General features: G+C 37.8%; 1 protein-coding gene across 9 annotated transcripts in view; it reads right to left on the bottom strand.

Annotated features, from left to right (window-relative positions):
• The window catches only part of FNDC3A (fibronectin type III domain containing 3A), a 117629-nt gene that overhangs the window by 12031 nt on the left and 88540 nt on the right, over window positions 1–17058 (bottom strand). For all 9 annotated transcript variants that reach the window (XM_017815048.1, XM_017815051.1, XM_017815050.1 and 6 more), the window contains 9 exons: window positions 16709–16762; window positions 15967–16091; window positions 11949–12123; window positions 11232–11318; window positions 6106–6244; window positions 4367–4435; window positions 2919–3037; window positions 1014–1119; window positions 747–922 (listed from right to left, as the gene is read on the bottom strand). In XM_017815048.1, the coding sequence (XP_017670537.1) occupies window positions 747–922; window positions 1014–1119; window positions 2919–3037; window positions 4367–4435; window positions 6106–6244; window positions 11232–11318; window positions 11949–12123; window positions 15967–16091; window positions 16709–16762 (1050 nt within the window). The remainder of the gene's footprint in view (window positions 1–746; window positions 923–1013; window positions 1120–2918; window positions 3038–4366; window positions 4436–6105; window positions 6245–11231; window positions 11319–11948; window positions 12124–15966; window positions 16092–16708; window positions 16763–17058) is intronic.

Genomic DNA, 17058 nt, shown 5'->3' with positions numbered 1-17058 from the left:
AAGAAATAAAAGATTCAAAAACTGCTGGGCTATAGACCATTCTTGTGGGGGGAAGGATAAAAGTCAGGACAATGCTTTAAAGCTTTAAGCTCCAGACCTCTCCACAAACAGTATCAACTTGTCCTGATAGTTTTTTATGAAGAGAACATTATTGATCAATGTAAGCAGCCCTGCCTCTCTGCCTTTAAATTGGGACTTTGGGTACATAATTAAATAAAGCTTGTTCTATAGCAACTATTGATTTAAACACATTTAGTATTCCAAAGAGGGAGAATAGTCTTGTATTTGACAGAACATGTACTCAGAAGCTAAACTAAATATAAAAATTGAGAGAGTCAGGAAACACTGTTGTGTTCTAGAACACCAACAGCTGTAAAAATGAAGGTCAATCAATTTACAAAGCTGTATATAGAAAATAATTTGTTACCTGATTTCACATGAGAACACTATAAAGTTATAACAGTGCTTTAATAAAGTACTTAGCATTTCCTAATAATTTCCCAGTGCTGTTATTCAGATAAGAGACATAATTATCTATTTTCTCTTCCCTTCATCTAAAAATCCCCTTCATTATAAACTGATGTGTAACTGTCTGTTCCCACACAACAATAAGCTATGTGACTCAAATAACTCTACATTAGGAAATCTGATTTTAAAATTACTGTTAAATGCTTCTTTTGAAAGGAAAGATCCTTAATAGTGATTGCAGTCCCTGGAACTAATTTCATTTCAGACTGCCTCCTTACCCCAGCCTTGTTAGCTGCTCGCAGTCTGAAGTTGTACATCCTCCCTGGAAGAAGGCTGCCGACTGTGCATTCAACATCAGAGCCTTGGTAAACCTCTCTGTGTTCATCAGTTTCTGTCTGAAACATTTCCAGACTATAACAGGTAATAGGTGAACCACCATCTACCTGGGGTGGTCCTAAAAATAAGGAAAAAAGAAAAACTTATTTAATTTTAACACTTAACACATTTGGATCCCTTACAATCACTAACACTTGTAATAGAATTACCCCAACGCAGCTGAATTTCTCTTGCTCTTGGTCTACCCTGTAGCCTTGGAGGCTGGCATGGACCAGGAACCACTGCTGGTGTCTGCACCAGTAAAGAATCAGATGCCTACAAAGGAAAGACAGATTAACAAAGCCGTCTCGGCCAAAACAAGCACTATCAATTATGCCACAAGTAAAGGCAAATACTGACCCAGAAACAGGATCTTCCCTTTTCTGAAGCACATCTTCAAATACATGAAGATGCTTAAACGATCTGGTGTATTTTTCATAATAGCTAAATAAAACATGCTACACTAATTATGCAATATGCAAAATCAGCTTCTGCTTTTGTGTTTTGGCACACATGCAAGGGGTAAAACTGAAAACAGTGATTAATTATCAGTACAAACCTAGTATAGATGCTTGACTTGTTCAATGTAAACTCATTCTCTTTTCCATAAACTCCAGTTTAATGAGCTCTAAACCCTTACTCTAAGGGTTGCATACTCTCTGTACAAGAACCTCTCAGAAAGCAAAAGTGGGCAGAAAATTCAATCAGAAGAGATTTAAAAAAATTTGAGATGTTACTTTTCTCATTGCTTAGTAATACTTAATGTGCAACAAGCTTTCCCCTCTGATTTGAAATCTGGGCAAAAATGCATAGCATAACAACATACAGCAGATGGCATTGGCTATTCTGAATGCAGACAGAAACGAGCAGAGACGATGAGGGGTTATTGGTTGCAGTGTGATACAGAACAAAGTTGGTAAGTCTTTAAGTTTACAAAAGAAATGCACCTCAGAGCCCCTTTTCACAACTGCTTTCTGCCTATGTTCAAGAACGAGTGGATCTGAAGTTCTGCTGGTTTTCAATTCCTTTGAAATGTATTGTTGCACTGAACAACTGATGCTACTTAAAAACCAGAATGTTTCTCAGGAGGCACATGTCCATGACAAGCGATAGAGGAGTTAATTACATCTTTCTTTACTGTTCTTCTGTTGATTTCTGACACCTTCAGAAAGTATCAGGACTTTCTGAAAGTTATTTTCTCTTTGGTTCTTAATGTTTATTCAAGTAATAGAGTTGGGCTGTAGAGAGCCAGGGCTGGCTTCTTACACTTGGTGCTGAGAAGGGAGAGGAATACAGCACAACATTTTGGCACTGGCAGCTGAATTTCACCACAGAAGTGACAGTGCAAGTGTGTGTGTATGTAATGTGCATAGTATGGCACAGCAAATTGTTTGGGAATATTGAAAACTAGGGCAATGTAAATATTTTAATTGTGCTTGAGACAGCATGGGAAGAGACTACAGGGCACAACCCTGTAAAGCCTAAGTGGAGACTTCCTCCCTTGCTTGCTGGGCTGACTTGGCTACTCAGACTAGGTACTCCACTGACCACAGGGAAAACATTAAATTCACAGAATGACAAAATCTCCTGAGTTGGACGGGATACACAAGGATCATGGAAGACCATCTCTTGGCCCTGCACAAGACAACCCCAAGATCCACACCATGTGAGAGAGCATTGTCCAAATGCTTCCTGAACTCTGTCATAATTGGTGCTGTGACCACTTCCCTGAGCAGCCTGTTCCAGTGCCCTGCTTACACTGCTACATTGGGTTAGGCCTTAATAAATGACATTCTATTAATGTATCACAGAGGAAAAGACATAGTACGTTTCTGTAAATAAGAAAAATCATGTTAAACCAAATGCAGTATCAGAAAAGAATATTCACATTTATTTCTTTAAGAAATGAGCAGAAATTTGAAATACTGGGCATCAATACTGGAACTTCTTTGAGGTTCTAATTATGGCTATTTTGTTAGACACTTCTGCACAATATTTGCTTAAATCTATCTACTGGACCAGATTTTCTTAAAGAGAAAGAAATTTTATTTAATAAAAACATTAGCTCCTATTACCGTGCTTTGTCCTCCTTCTCCAACGCAATATACACGTAACCGATAGGAAGAGCCAGGATTTAGCCGGTCACACACATGTTCCCTGGCAGCTCCGCTATATATTGTGTCCCATTTGTTTCCTGAAAGTTAGAAATAAGTGTGCAATGAACCAAGGTGTAATTTGCCCCACTTCAGTACCAGCCACAGCAGGTATCCGAGCTTCACTAAATAAATGTGTGCCTGATGTTTATAGGAAAAGAAATTAAGACTTGCTTTGAGTTTCCTGGAAGATCCAATAATTTCATAAAGAGTTTCCTAGGTAAATCTGTTGAAGTGAAATAGCTTCCTTTGGTATTCACCTTAACTAGAAGATAATTTATTTTTAATGAAATAATTATTCCTGGGCCAGCAAACACATTCAACATCATAACTGAATAAATGGGAAAGATACAAAAGCAGTATTTTCCATGGAAAAGAAACTTCTAATTATAACATCATTTTGCAGGCTGTAACTACAGTTTACAACTGATAAAGTTTGTTCCTGTATTTCTTAATGGCCCAGCAGCATCTGAAATACTGATTTCATTTGCTATTCTTAAATCAGAAACTCTTTTGCAGTCTCTCTCTCTTTTAAGAGATTAAGCAGGGAACCTGGGACTTTTAATTAAGTCTCCAACAACTCAATACATCACAGAATTTAGAAGACTGAGAACAAAAGGTAATACACTACATTTAGCTCACTAAATATGCACAAAAGGCTTGGATGCATCATTCCAAAAGTGACTTAGTGTGGACACGTGACGGAGTAAGGAGTAAGGAAAGGATAGAATAAGTATCAAAAGAACCACAGGTGAGAGCCCTGAGAGGGCTCCCATCACATCTGAGGACAGTGCTTTGTCTCAATCTGACACAGCACTGGAGAAGTATAAACTTTCATTCTCAATGTAACTCTGTTCTTGAACTTAAAAAGGTTACATACGAGGTCTAGATTTTTAAATATGCAAGATGGCTTTATGTCCAGTTTAGAAATACTGTTAATTTCCTTCCTGTGTGGAAGGACAGAATGGCAAATAGCAAAACCAGTTATCCCAGCTGCCTCATTGTTCTCCTTTAATAGTGACAAATAGAGCACTAGTTTTTCTTTCATCTGTCATACAGACAAAGCTACACGTCCCTGTCTTCTTGCCCTAAAATGTCTAAAATTTCTCATTTCATTTCCAAAAGAGAATACACTTAATTAATAAGTTAATCAAGAAGCATCTTTTTTGACACAGAATTTTGTGGCATCTTCTTTCTAAACCAGAGAAAAGGAACTTGTACACAAGCATCAATATGCCTCTATTTTTTTTGATGGCAGTCCCTGGCAATACCTTTTCCTGTCATAATACACATTTTGTTCTTCTCACAGGCGCACACAGACAGGAAAAAACCCCCACAGCTGAATGCCAACATATGCTCCTAATACTTACCATTTAAGCCTTCAGACATTTCCACAACATATGTATTTATTGCTGCTCCTCCACTGTCTTTTGGTGGATCTATAAAAACCAGCAATATTCCAATAAATTAAATGCTTTTGTAGCTTTTGGGAAGGATTTACAAAAGGCAAAAATCAACAGCCAACTGGAGACGGGTGCTTATTTACACAGACAGCATCCTAGGCTCAGGGCAGTGGCAAATCACTCCAAGTCTCTGCTATGTGAAGCTGCCAGCTCACAACCCTACTGTTTACTCTGCAGATGAAGAGTGACAAGTGAATGGCACCTGGGAGATGCCACAGCAAACATTTCAGTCTCAAGTGCTGCAGAAGGCAGCCTGATTATGGATTCAGGGACTCAGACCCTAATGGTCCTGTAATTTGGACTGCAGACAGGAAAAGATTATCATACTGATTTGTACATAAGAATATTTCAAAATTATTTAGACAGAATTTCAAAACCCTAAATATTTTGGGATCAGCAGTCAGGAGTTCTACACTGAAAATTTCTCTCTTAAACTTCTAATACATCACTAGAAATTGAGTGCACTATCCTCCCTGGTACAATATTCATGTACAAGATATGAACCTACAGACCTTTCTTTGACATATAATCCTAATACTGTTTTTCAAAGATGACTTAAAATAAGCAAAATTAAAATAATGTGGAAAAACAACATTTTGAACAAATATGAAGACAGCATGATACTTCAACACAGAAGAGTACTCCTGACAAAACATCACATTATGTACATGCTGGATGAAATGATGTTGGCTCTTAGGCAAGGGTTACATTTCATATCACACCTGCTAAATAAAATGAGACTTATTGTATGGCACATAGCACTTGTTTGGTTGGAAGGTATCGAATTACTCCAAATGAAAGATAAAGTTATCAGATTAATTATCACACAAAAAAAAGTATTATTGTTCAACATAATGACTATTAAAGGTTTTATATATAAATAGACATTTTAGGTAGCTTTTGATTTACAAATCAGGTATTTGTAGTAACTTCATACATTATATCATCCATAAGAGATCAGAGTATCAGAGTATCAGATTCTGATGTAGAAAAGCAGTCTGGAAAGATGCAAGACTGGACCTCCTGAGTACTACTTATACTCTACAAGTAACTTTCTTATTATTATATTAAAGAATTAAATGCACTATTAAATGAAAATAGGTAAGAAGTGATAATAAATAAACTTTTAAACTGATTTTCTGCTAAAGTACTGCATCACACAGTACTGTTTAACCTTCTCCTATTTTACAGCGTAAGGCTAAAAACCCCTGAGCCTAAGGAAAAGTTTCTCAAGATCCTTAGCAAACAAATCACTTATCCATCAAAACCAAACACTTTGAAAAGATGTGTTGAACTTTGATCTTCTCTTTCAATAAAAACCCAGAATGTCATCCACTTTTTGTGCTGGAGAAACAGAACTTCTTAATGCACCAATTAATGCTTTTTTTTTTGTAATTATTGCAGTCCCCTGCAATAACAGTCCCTATTACAGTTAGTATATCATTTTTCCCACATAATTTCTTAAAATGTCTTACAATTTTGAATCAGTATTTTTCTTAATTCCATGAAAATGGATTGTAATGGCTCAGTTGACTGAAGTGTTACTGAAGTAAAACCTCACCTTCTATATACAAATATATATAAAATATTTTATATATATAAAATACAGAAGACATACTGTAAACAGAGCTGGACAACATTCTTACCCCAGATTATTTTAAAACTCTGTGCATGAATTTTTCCTTTCACCGTGGGTTTTGAAGGTACTCCAGGTTTGTCTGGACAAGTAACGTATTCCACTGTTTCACTTGGACTGCTTTTCCCTTCTGAGTTGTATGCAATTACCTGCAAATATATATAAAATACTATAAACACAGTGGTATCCTGTTTATTGTAAGGACAATTTAATTTAGATGTGTATTTAGACAGATAGATACATAATAAATTATCACAAGAAGCTATTTAGTCCCATAGTTAGACAATTACTACACTGAAAATAAAAATGCATGCAAATTCCTGGGAAAAACCCCCAAACCTTAAAAAAATCCCTCTCACACTAGTATAGTACCTTCTTTTACAGAAACACATTCAGAGATAAAAAAGGGTTTATATGGGTAAGTTGTACTAACAACAGCAAGTGGGATATAAACTCTTCAGTCCCAAGGAAAATGATGGCAAAGGTTGTCGTGAAAGTTATTACAGGCATGTGAAGGACAAGAAAGTAATTAGATTTATCAAGGGTAAATCACATTCGACCAACCTGAGTGCCTTGCACAATGAAACAATTTGCTCAGCAGATGAGGGAGAGCTGTGGACATCATCTACCCTAATTTTAGTTTGATATGATCTCCCAAAGCATCCATGTAGACAAGCTGGTAAAACACAGACAGAACAGATGGACCACAAGATGGGTGTAGAAAACCTGACAGAATGCCTGGCTCAAAAGGTGCTGGTTAATGGTTTGAAGGCAAAGTAGCAGCTGCTTAAGAGGGGATTTCTTCAGCAGTTGATCCAATGTCAGATTCTATTCAATGTCTTTAGAAGTGCTCTGGATGACAGAAGTGAGTGATGCTCCTAGGTTTGCATATGGCACCAAACTAGAAGACAGAGGTGGGAGGGAAGAGCCACCATGCAGACTTTGACAGGCTGAAAGACTGCATCAACAAGAACTGTATGAGCTTTGGACAAAAATAATTTTGCACCTGGGATGGAATAACCCAGCACCAGTACAGTCTGTGGTCTGACTGGCTAGCCAGCTTTTCTTTTTTTCAGCTCTGCTGAGAAGGACCTTGGGTGGGAGCAAGCCAAATGAATCAGCAAGGCATCTTTGCAGTAGCAAACCCAAATTGTTTCAGGGGCTGCATCAGCAAGAATTTAGGCAGAAGAGCAAGGGATATGATTATGCCTCTTTACTCAGCACTTCTCAAGCCATGCTTGGAATACTGTGTCTGGTTTTGGTCCTTTCAGTTCAAGAGACACTGGGAAACTGGAGAGTTTAGAAGAGAGCCAGCATGATGATTAAAGAATTGAAGAATTTGACACAGGAGAAAAAGTAGTTTTATTCTGCCTAAGAAAAAAGAAATTTAATTGAGAAGGATCTAATCACAGCCTTTCAATAGCCAAAGGATAGTTACAGAAGAGATGAAGATACTGCCTTCCAAAGATCTGTGATGACAGGACAAGAGTCAGTAGACACAAAATGGGTTAGGGAAAATTCTAGCTGGATTTAAGAAAAGAAAGTAATCACCATTAGAACAGATTGTCCAGGGAAATGGGCGAATCTCCATTGCCAGAAATACTGAAATCTCAGCTCAACAGGGCTGAGACAGGCTTGAATTGCCTAACCTAAGGCCCTGCTTTCTCCAAAAATTTAAACCAGATGATTGCCAAAACTCCTTTCCAACCTAGACTTTTCTGTGATTCCAGGAAACGAAATTCCTGCTATTCTTAACTTTTTAGTTTAGTTTAGCAACAAGCTAAACAACCAAAAAAAAAAAAGTTTTTTTGGCTTTTATACTTGTTTTAAAAATGAGCAGAATCAAAATAAGAGCAGTGATGTTAGTACAGACTGAGAAAAGGAAATGTGAGCTAGCGTGTCCCTCAGACAGTAAGTCTCCTGATACAGTTTACAAGATTAATAATCATCTCCTTGTCTTTGTGCCCTTACAAATGAAGTTAAACAGGCAGTTAGCATTTACCTATTATAATAAGGTTTCAAATGGTTATAAAGCTTCTTTCAAAAGGCTTAAGGAATATTACTACTAATTAAGTCTTTCCCTGTATAATAAAAATTAAAGACCTGATTAACACAACATTTGTTTCTCCTTTATGCCCTGTGAATGAGCGAACAGAGACTTCTGTTTACTGTTTTGCTAATAACAATAGGGAATAAACATTGATTTTTTTATTTTAATGAGAAACTTAGAACATATAAGTAACTATACATTTACTAGTAATTAGTATGCTTAACGTGAAAGATTACTTTCAAAGGAAGACTATGACCAAGTCCTGCAAAAGCTAGTTTCAAGGTAATTAGCTATTCATGTGTGGCCATAATAGTGCTAAGAACATACTGTGTATTTTAAATTCTTTAAATATTAAGTTATGTAAAAACCCCAACAATATCATGTTCAAAAGTGCAAAATATCATCTGAAAAGGAGTACTTGTGTGCTTTAGTGTTAACTCAAACCAAACCAACCAGCCCTTAAACTGTTATCCTTCATATTGCAAAGAGAAACTATTCTTCAATGGTTCCCAATTCTTCCTTAAGAAATAGTATTTTAGGTGTTATGTATGACAACAGCTACCAACATTTTTCCCTTGTAGGCAGAGCTGAGGTTATTCTGACTGTGCCTCAAGTTGCCTCAGGGGAAGTTTAAACTGAAGGTCCGGAAAAATTCCTTCACGGGAAGGGTAGTCAAGCATTGGCACAGGCTGCCCAGGGAAGTGATTGAGTCACCATTCCTGGAGGTATTTCAAAGATGAGTAGATTTGGTGCTTAGGCACATGGTTTAGTGTTGGGTTAACAGCTGGACTTGATGATCTTAAAAGGTCTTTTCCAACCTAAATGATTCTGTGATTCATACTGTGGGACATGTCTTTAGCCTTGTTCCAAGAGCAACTGTTCAAGAGTGACAAAGAACATAGACTAGCCCAGGTTGGAAGGAAGCTGAAAGATTATCTAGTCCAACCCTTCAGGGAAAAGTGAGTCTAGATGAGATTATCTAGCATCCTGTCCAGTCATATCTTGAAAGCATACACTGATGGGGACTCCACCACATTCCTGGAGAGGTTGTTTTAGTGATTACTTGATCGCACTATGAAAAATTTCTTTCTTATAAAGATGAAACCTCTCCCAATGCAACTTGCAACTATTGCCCCTCGTCCAATCCAGGTGGCTCCTTGTGAAGGGAGAACCTCCCTCCTCTTTGCAGCCAACCCTTAAGTACTGGCAAACTGTGATGAGGCCCCTGTGAGTCTTCTCCATGCACAAAATATCTAATTTCTTTAGACTTTCATTATAGGGCAGGTTGTCCAGCCCTATGATAATTTTTGTGTCCTTTGGACCATCTCCAGTCTGTCGGTCTTTTGTGGATTGTGGGGATCAGAACTGGACATAGTTCTCCAGGTGCAATCTAACAAGTGCTGAATACAGTGGGATGATCTTAGCTCTTATCTCTGTTAGTAATGCCCCTGCAGAGTCAGACCAGGATCCAGTTTGCCTGAAGGTCCCTTTCAGCAAGGCTGTTCCTAGCCTATACTGGGCTCGTTGGTTATTCTGACCCAACTTTGCACTTGTCTCTGTTTAACTTCACACTGTTTTTCTACCTCACTCTTCTAGCCTGCCCAGGTCTCTCTGTAAGATGGCTTTTCCTTCTGATGTATTCATCTGACCACTGAGTTTAGTAGCACCAGCAAACTTGGTGAGGATGCTTTCAATCCCATTGTCAAGATCAGTTGTGAAAACGAACAGCCTGGGGCCTCATATCGATCCCTAGGAGCTCATACTTCAGACAGGCTGCCAGCCTGAGTAAAAACCACTGATCACCACCCTCTGAGTGGGGCCAGTTTTCTACTCATCTCACGGACTACCTATTCAGTTTGTATCTTGCCACTTTGTCCAGGGAGAAGGCTGTGGGAATCTGTCAAATGCTTTGTTGAAGTTTACGTAAAGAAAATCCACCGATCTCTTTGGGACAACTGAAAGTGTTGCTTTGATGTAGGATGTGATCAGGTTAGCCAGGCACAATTTACTTTTGGTGTAGGCTTTTCCCAATCACCTGCTTCGTTTGGCTTGTAATAGTCTGTAGGAGGATTTTTCCATTACTTTTCCAGGGACTGAAGTAAGACTAATGGGCTTGTAGTTCCCTAGGTCCTCTTTTGGGCCCTTCTTGTAGATGCCCTCTTCCCATTTGCCCTCTTCCAGTCACCAGGGACATCTGATCACATAGTGATCTCGCAGCAATGTCAGCCACTTCTCTTAACATCCAGGAGAGGACTGAGTCCTTCCAAGAGACCAAAGCTCAGCCTTGTCACAGCTACCTTGTTCTGTGATCTGGGATCCAGTTATGACAGCAAAGGCAGAGGCAAAGAAGGTATTGAGAACCTCTGCCTTATTTGCATTATTAGTAACTTGCTTCCCAGTCCTGTTTAGCAATGGGCCTTTGTATGCCTTCCCTGTGCTTCTGCTTACTGCTCACATATCTGAAGAACTCTTTGTTGTTGTTCTTGACACCTCAGGCCAATTTCAGTTCTAACTGATCCTCAGCCTTCCCAACTGCAACTGTGCATGTCCTAAAAAGGTTCTTGTAGTCTTTGATGGCTATTTGGTCACCTTCCCATGGCCAGATGCTTCTTTTTAGCTTTTAACCACACCCAAGGCCAGACTAACCTAACAAGTTCAGCCCTCAAGACTTGTTAGAATGGGCTCAGCACCACGGTAATATCAATGATTTGCTAACAATTTTTTTTGATGATCCCAACTGTGTTTAGACATGTTTAGAGTCTATCAAAGAACCTCACAGCTACACTAAGTAATACTACCCATGTATATGAAATACAAAAGCCAAATAAACCCCTGAACTGGTTAAGAACATGGACTTATGACCTGGAGTTTCAAGGTATCTGCAATTGTGCCTTTATAGAGGTTCTTGTTCCTTCTACAGAGACAATTAATGAAGCAGGTGTTCAGATGATAGTTTTAAGAGACTGAAATTGTAAGAAACTGGCATTGAATTCAGTTTTCCTTAGAAAAGGCCCTCTCCAGTTCTGAGTCAATCTCAAGCTACTCTGGTACAAAAAAACCCACTCAAACATATGAAAAAATCTTACCCTAAATTTATATTTTGTACTGCGCCTCAAATTCTTCACTGTGTAGGTAAGATCGTCACCATCATATTTTGGCTTGAAACCATATCCCTGCAGAATTAAATAGGATCATTTGAAACATCTTTGCAGACCAGAGGATGTAAGGTACTTCATACAAATAAGTACTTTTTCAAACTGTAATTGTTATGCTTTCTGACAAAGTAACGAGTGCACCTTCATTGTGTAAACACAAAATTTTTTTTTTGAGAGGAGTGAATTCATTATCCATTTGCCAATCAGAAGAGGAGAAAAGAATGGTAAGAGAAACATACACAGGATCACCACAAATTATATCTAAAACTTTTAAAGTGTAGAACAGTATTAATTTTAAAACAAAGATAGTTAGGCTGAAATGACATCTAGAGGGGCCACACTTCATGATGCAATTACTTTGATCCAGCTCTTATAAGGCTTAACTTTCACACACAAATTCACAAAGCTAGAAGTAATTTAAATGTCTTTGGAGGAATTGGGCTTAATAACACTAAACACAATAAAAAGAAGAAAGCTATGTGGTTTGATCACAACAATGGTAAGTCGTTAGCTTAATTTCAGAAAATACAGTTCCTTGCAGAATATTCTATCAAAAGTGATAATTATTACACTTATATTACACAATAATGTATCAAACACACACATTTTAGTTGCTTTTCTTATTGAGAATAAGTATTCTAAACTTACTGAGTTCTCATCCTCCATCTCTAATATATATGAGATTCCTTCATCTGATGGTGTTCCTGAGGGTTTTGTCCACTGAAGGGATAACCAAGTAACTCCAGCATTAATCAGCAAAGGACTTGCTGGTGTGGTTGGGGCAGTGCCTGAGGTATGATACAGGACTTCTTCACTAAAATCACTGTTTAAAACAGACAGTATGTAAACTAACTAAACACAACAATTATTTCTAGAAAAACAAAATTCTTACAGTTATGACAGTTTCTTGTACATAAGCACAATGGGAAATTGCAAGCTGGTACATGCACATGACTTAACTTGCCCATGAGTCTGTCAGTAACAAAACATCTGAACAAGGGTAACATATTCATAATTGGAAGACTTTCAATGTTTTGCTAACCAAAATGTTTTACTTTTTCATATTAACTCATTATTCTAAAACAGTAGAGCTCTATATGCAATAATAGACTAATACCACAGTGTCCTTCCTATTCAAAATGAAAACATGAAGCCATGAAAGCGTATATGGGAAGACCTCAAAACAAATTTTGCTTATGTGTTCCAAGATTACTTTGAAGTACCAGTTTCTCTAGTGATTCAGAAAAATAGAGTAACAGTCCCATTCAATGTTAAGCTATTTTAAGAGTTGATAATATGAAAATCTTATTGCAGAACAAATGACGTAGACTGTACACCAGTGAATCTTCTAACACAACTGTTAACCTTATTTGATGACAATTAGATACACCTTGTGGTGAAAACACAAACAATTTATATAAAAAGACCTCATGTGAAACAGAGGGATGCAAAAGTCACTAAACAGGTACTATGCTTGCACAGATGGTCTAACGTATCCAGCTATACTAAAAAGAACCCATCTGTTCTCAGGTGGCATTTGCTGCTTCTGCATGAGATCTGAAGAAACATTCACAGGCCTAAAGCTAATCTAGGTTTTTTAACTATATGAAACCAATGTTACAATTAAATTACGAATGTGTAATTTTAATCTGAAAGCTAGGGATTACCTAAGTGAGCATCAGAAGGCCCTGAAAATGAAATCCTCTACACGGCTCAAACAGCTGTACCAGTTAAATAGCTCCTGTTGGAACCTGACTTGCCTGAAGAACCTCAATATAAAGATACCTCTTACTCAACTTACATTATAATAACGCACATACTGTAAATTTTCGTCTGCATTAAAGTACTTTTGATGTTTAAAAAAAATAATCTTACAGACAACACATTATCAAGAGTGTTGATAGCACACAAAGTTGACATATCGCCTGTGTGGACATGCAGACTGTCAAATACTGTCAAGCAAGAAGTGAAAAAGTGCAAAACGAGAAAACTTTTTAAATTTGTTGGAAAAGTAATTTTTTTCCTTGTAAGAAATCACAAGCAAGAAAATCTCTGAAATAGAGATTGTTTGATACCTACAATACATTAACTAAACAAAGGTCAGCAATTTTACAGATAGTCTAGAGAAAGCATTAAGAGAGGCTTGATATAAATATTATGTCTATCTCTATTCACAACAAACTACTGAAGGAGTTATATCTTACAAGCAGATATAAGGTAAAATATCTCACATCTTAAAAAGATTTAATCTCTTTACTTGATTGAACCACTTCAAAACACACTGAAACAAACGAAGAGTTCCAGCGATACCCACACCTGAATGACTATTAAACAATTTCCTCAGAAGTACAACAATACTATCCATTTTTTAAAATAGATTTTATTTTTCAAGTATTCTTTAGCCACTGTTTCATGTGAGGTTAGAATTAAATTTAAAAATTAGTAACCTGAAGATAAAATATCTGTTCTTGTTGGTAAAATTATTTAGACAAAACTCTGTCTCCAGATGCCTAATGTTCTCAACATTCTTTATAAGGAATAAACAGGCACTCTACACTAATAAACATTATTTCAAGAGACTTCTTAATTAAATAATACCATGAAGACAATAAAGCACATCTTCACAAGGCTATGAAATACTGATTTAAAAATCTATTCAGCATGATTAGTTTAAGAAGGGTACTTAACTGATCAGTGTCTTCAAAGCTTACACTGGAGGAATTTGTAATATGTGCAGCTATTCCTAGAGGATACATTTACACTCAGATGCAAAAGGGGAACAGGAAGAGAGCCTGAGCACTGGACCCTGGTTATCTGCCAGTCCCTCCCGGTTTTTATTTTTAACAGTTCCAACTAAATCTCATCAAGACGAAGTCCAGGAGAGACTAAAGAGAATAATTAATTACAGGAATATCATCCAGAAGGCAGTAACGTAACAAAGACTGTCAGAGCACACCAACAGTTGTTCTAGTCCACTATACTGTCTTCAGACAGTGACAGTGGCCCAAAGCAGGTGCTTAAGGAGAGACATGGGAACAGGCACTATATGCAACGCATTCCCTGAGTACTCTCCAAAGCCTCCCAACACATGCCTCAGATCTCCCGAGCCAGCTGTATTTTCCCCACACTTAATAGTCTCCAGAAGATTTCTTCTGCCCAGCATGAGTTATGAGTTCAGCTCTGGCTCCCTACTCTTTATGCTGTCCTTCAACACTGTCCAAGCAGGCACTGTTGCTTCAAGCACCTCCTTCTGCCAGCGGAAGGACACAAAGCACACATCCTCTATTTCACGCTATAAAAACACCACTCTGATAAGCTGCAGCACAATTTTCATAATATTTCAAACAGTGAATTAAAAAAACAAATGCAAAATAGCAATTTTAGGCTGATGGCTAGGGAAATCTTATTTTTATGCCACACAAGACTTCAAGGTCCAAGTGCTACTAGGTAGCATGGACACCAGCAGTCTGCTCTAGAGGTGATGAGCCCCGGTAGTGTGACTGTTAGCCACGTTAATCCACTTCACCTGATGACCAAGAAGTGTTCCCAAGAACTAATGCACCCAGTAGTGCAAGCATAACTTGAAAACACATTGTTGGGTTTTTTTTTCAAGGTCTTATTTATATTCTCTACTGAAATCAGATGTCACAGAATCACAGAATGGGTCAGGCTAGAAGGGACCACAGTGGGTCATCTAGTCCAACCTCTCTGCTTAAGCAGCGTTGTCCTAGAGCACATGGCACATGCCATTCATTCAAAAATTCAAAACAAAGTTTGATGCTCTCCAACTTCTGAAAAGTAGTAATTAAAAGCAAGAAGCACATATCCTAAGGATTTATAATAAGCTCTAGAACTTCCAAAGAATTCATTGATATGGTAATGTCATATTCTGTCTATTTCCCAGGGAGACTAACAGATACCTTAGATCAAGGGACAATATCCCAGTAAGGGGATGTGGCACAAAGCACAACAGAAACATAAGGGGACGTGGCACAAAGCACAACAGAAACACTGACATGTGGCAGTGGGAGTTGTGCCAGACTTAATTCCTGCTCCAAAAGAGTTACTGACACCTCTTTATATTGTCATCACTACAACTCTAAATTTAAGGAGTGATGGTAAGCCCTTCAAAACTGTTATTACACCAACTTCAGGAACTAACCTTAGGTCTGGCACCATATCAAACCTGCCTGGAACAAAGAGCAGCAGAGAGCATGGTAACGAGGTACTCCTCAGTCAGCACAGCAGCAGTTCATGCTGCTTCTAAGAGGGGTTGAAATTTGTAGCATTTATATGGTAAGTATGCACACACATAGCAATTGCAGTACACAGCCTGCAATTGCTGGCCTGAACAAAATGCCAGGCCTGAACAAAATGCGCTACACTGGGAATCACAGAATAGCTGAGGTTGGAAGGGATCTCTGGAGGTCATCTCATCTAACCTCCCCTGCTCAAGCAGGGTCAAGTGATTTGTAGGGCACAGGTAATCCGAAAAATTAATAATCTAATCACATGCTGTGAATTAACTAAGCAATTGGACTAGATGATCACTGTAGGTCCCTTCCAACTGAAATATTCTATAGTTCAGTTCATTCCAGTTGGACAAAAGAGTTTTTTCTTTAAATGCCACCATATGTTTTTCCCAAATGAACGTATGCATATTTACCTCATTCCCATGTCATTTTTGGCTGCTAGCCTAAAGGTGTACCCCATTGCTGGTGATAGTTTAGTGATCCTATACTGCTTCTGTTGACCGTAATAGCACTGGCAAAACTCTCCATTTCCTTTTCCCTAAAAAGGAATAAATGAATCACATTATTCATCCTATTATATATGCATCCATCAATTATAGTAACACACAAATATGAAGTAAACTCATTTTTTGAAATGAAATATAACTCAAGAATCTCCCATTTAGTGAGGTAGTAGCATATGAAATTTTGTATGTATATTAAATTAGTGGCTTTTCCCCTTCCTTTCCATTTCCCAGTTCCACAGGGCTGAAACAAAAAAAGACATGAAGCTTCTGCAGCTCTGCCATCTCAGGATAGCTGTCCAGGTAGGGACTGCAAGATGTTTGCAGAGGCATAGCTGACCCACCCCCTTTGTACAGAAGAAAGACTGTCATTGGAAAATGATCCTTCAGTGTCAGCTCTCGAACACAATATTGGATTACAAGTGAAAAAGCCACTAGTAAGAGTAGCAGAATCACACAATTAAGATCCTACTATTTTATATTTCCCAGGAAAAAAATTAAGCAATATTCTGATAATTGCTTCAATAATTCCATATTTGTCACACACCTCTAAACAGAAATCATAATTTTCACACAACTTGATGTGCACAGTCACATGCAACTACTTTAAAAACCTACAAAATTAAAAATACAATAGAAAAAACTTGCTTACTTCATCCCATTCTAAAAGGTAACTGTGGATTTTGGAACCATTATCACAAGATGCCTGCAACAGGAAAACAAGAAAATTAGAACTCTTAATTGGAAACAAGACCATTTAAGGAAAAAATGTATGTAGGGGTCAAACCATGACAAGAACAGCGGAAGGCAAATGATGCTCCCCTTATACAATTGTTTCACTTGCCAAGACAGTCCTAGTTCAGTCTCTATCCACTGAACACTTGTTTTGTGTTTATGGTTTTGTTTTGTAATTTAGATCTTGAAAAAGTATTCAGGCAGCTGTGTAAAATACTATAGTATTTTTCTGAGCAGCTAGATTGCAGTTCTGCTCAAATTTCAGTC

The sequence above is a fragment of the Lepidothrix coronata genome, unplaced genomic scaffold (assembly GCF_001604755.1).
Source record: "Lepidothrix coronata isolate B3197 unplaced genomic scaffold, Lepidothrix_coronata-1.0 Scaffold48, whole genome shotgun sequence".
Lineage (NCBI taxonomy): Eukaryota > Metazoa > Chordata > Aves > Passeriformes > Pipridae > Lepidothrix > Lepidothrix coronata.
This window is presented reverse-complemented; position numbering and strand designations above follow the sequence as displayed.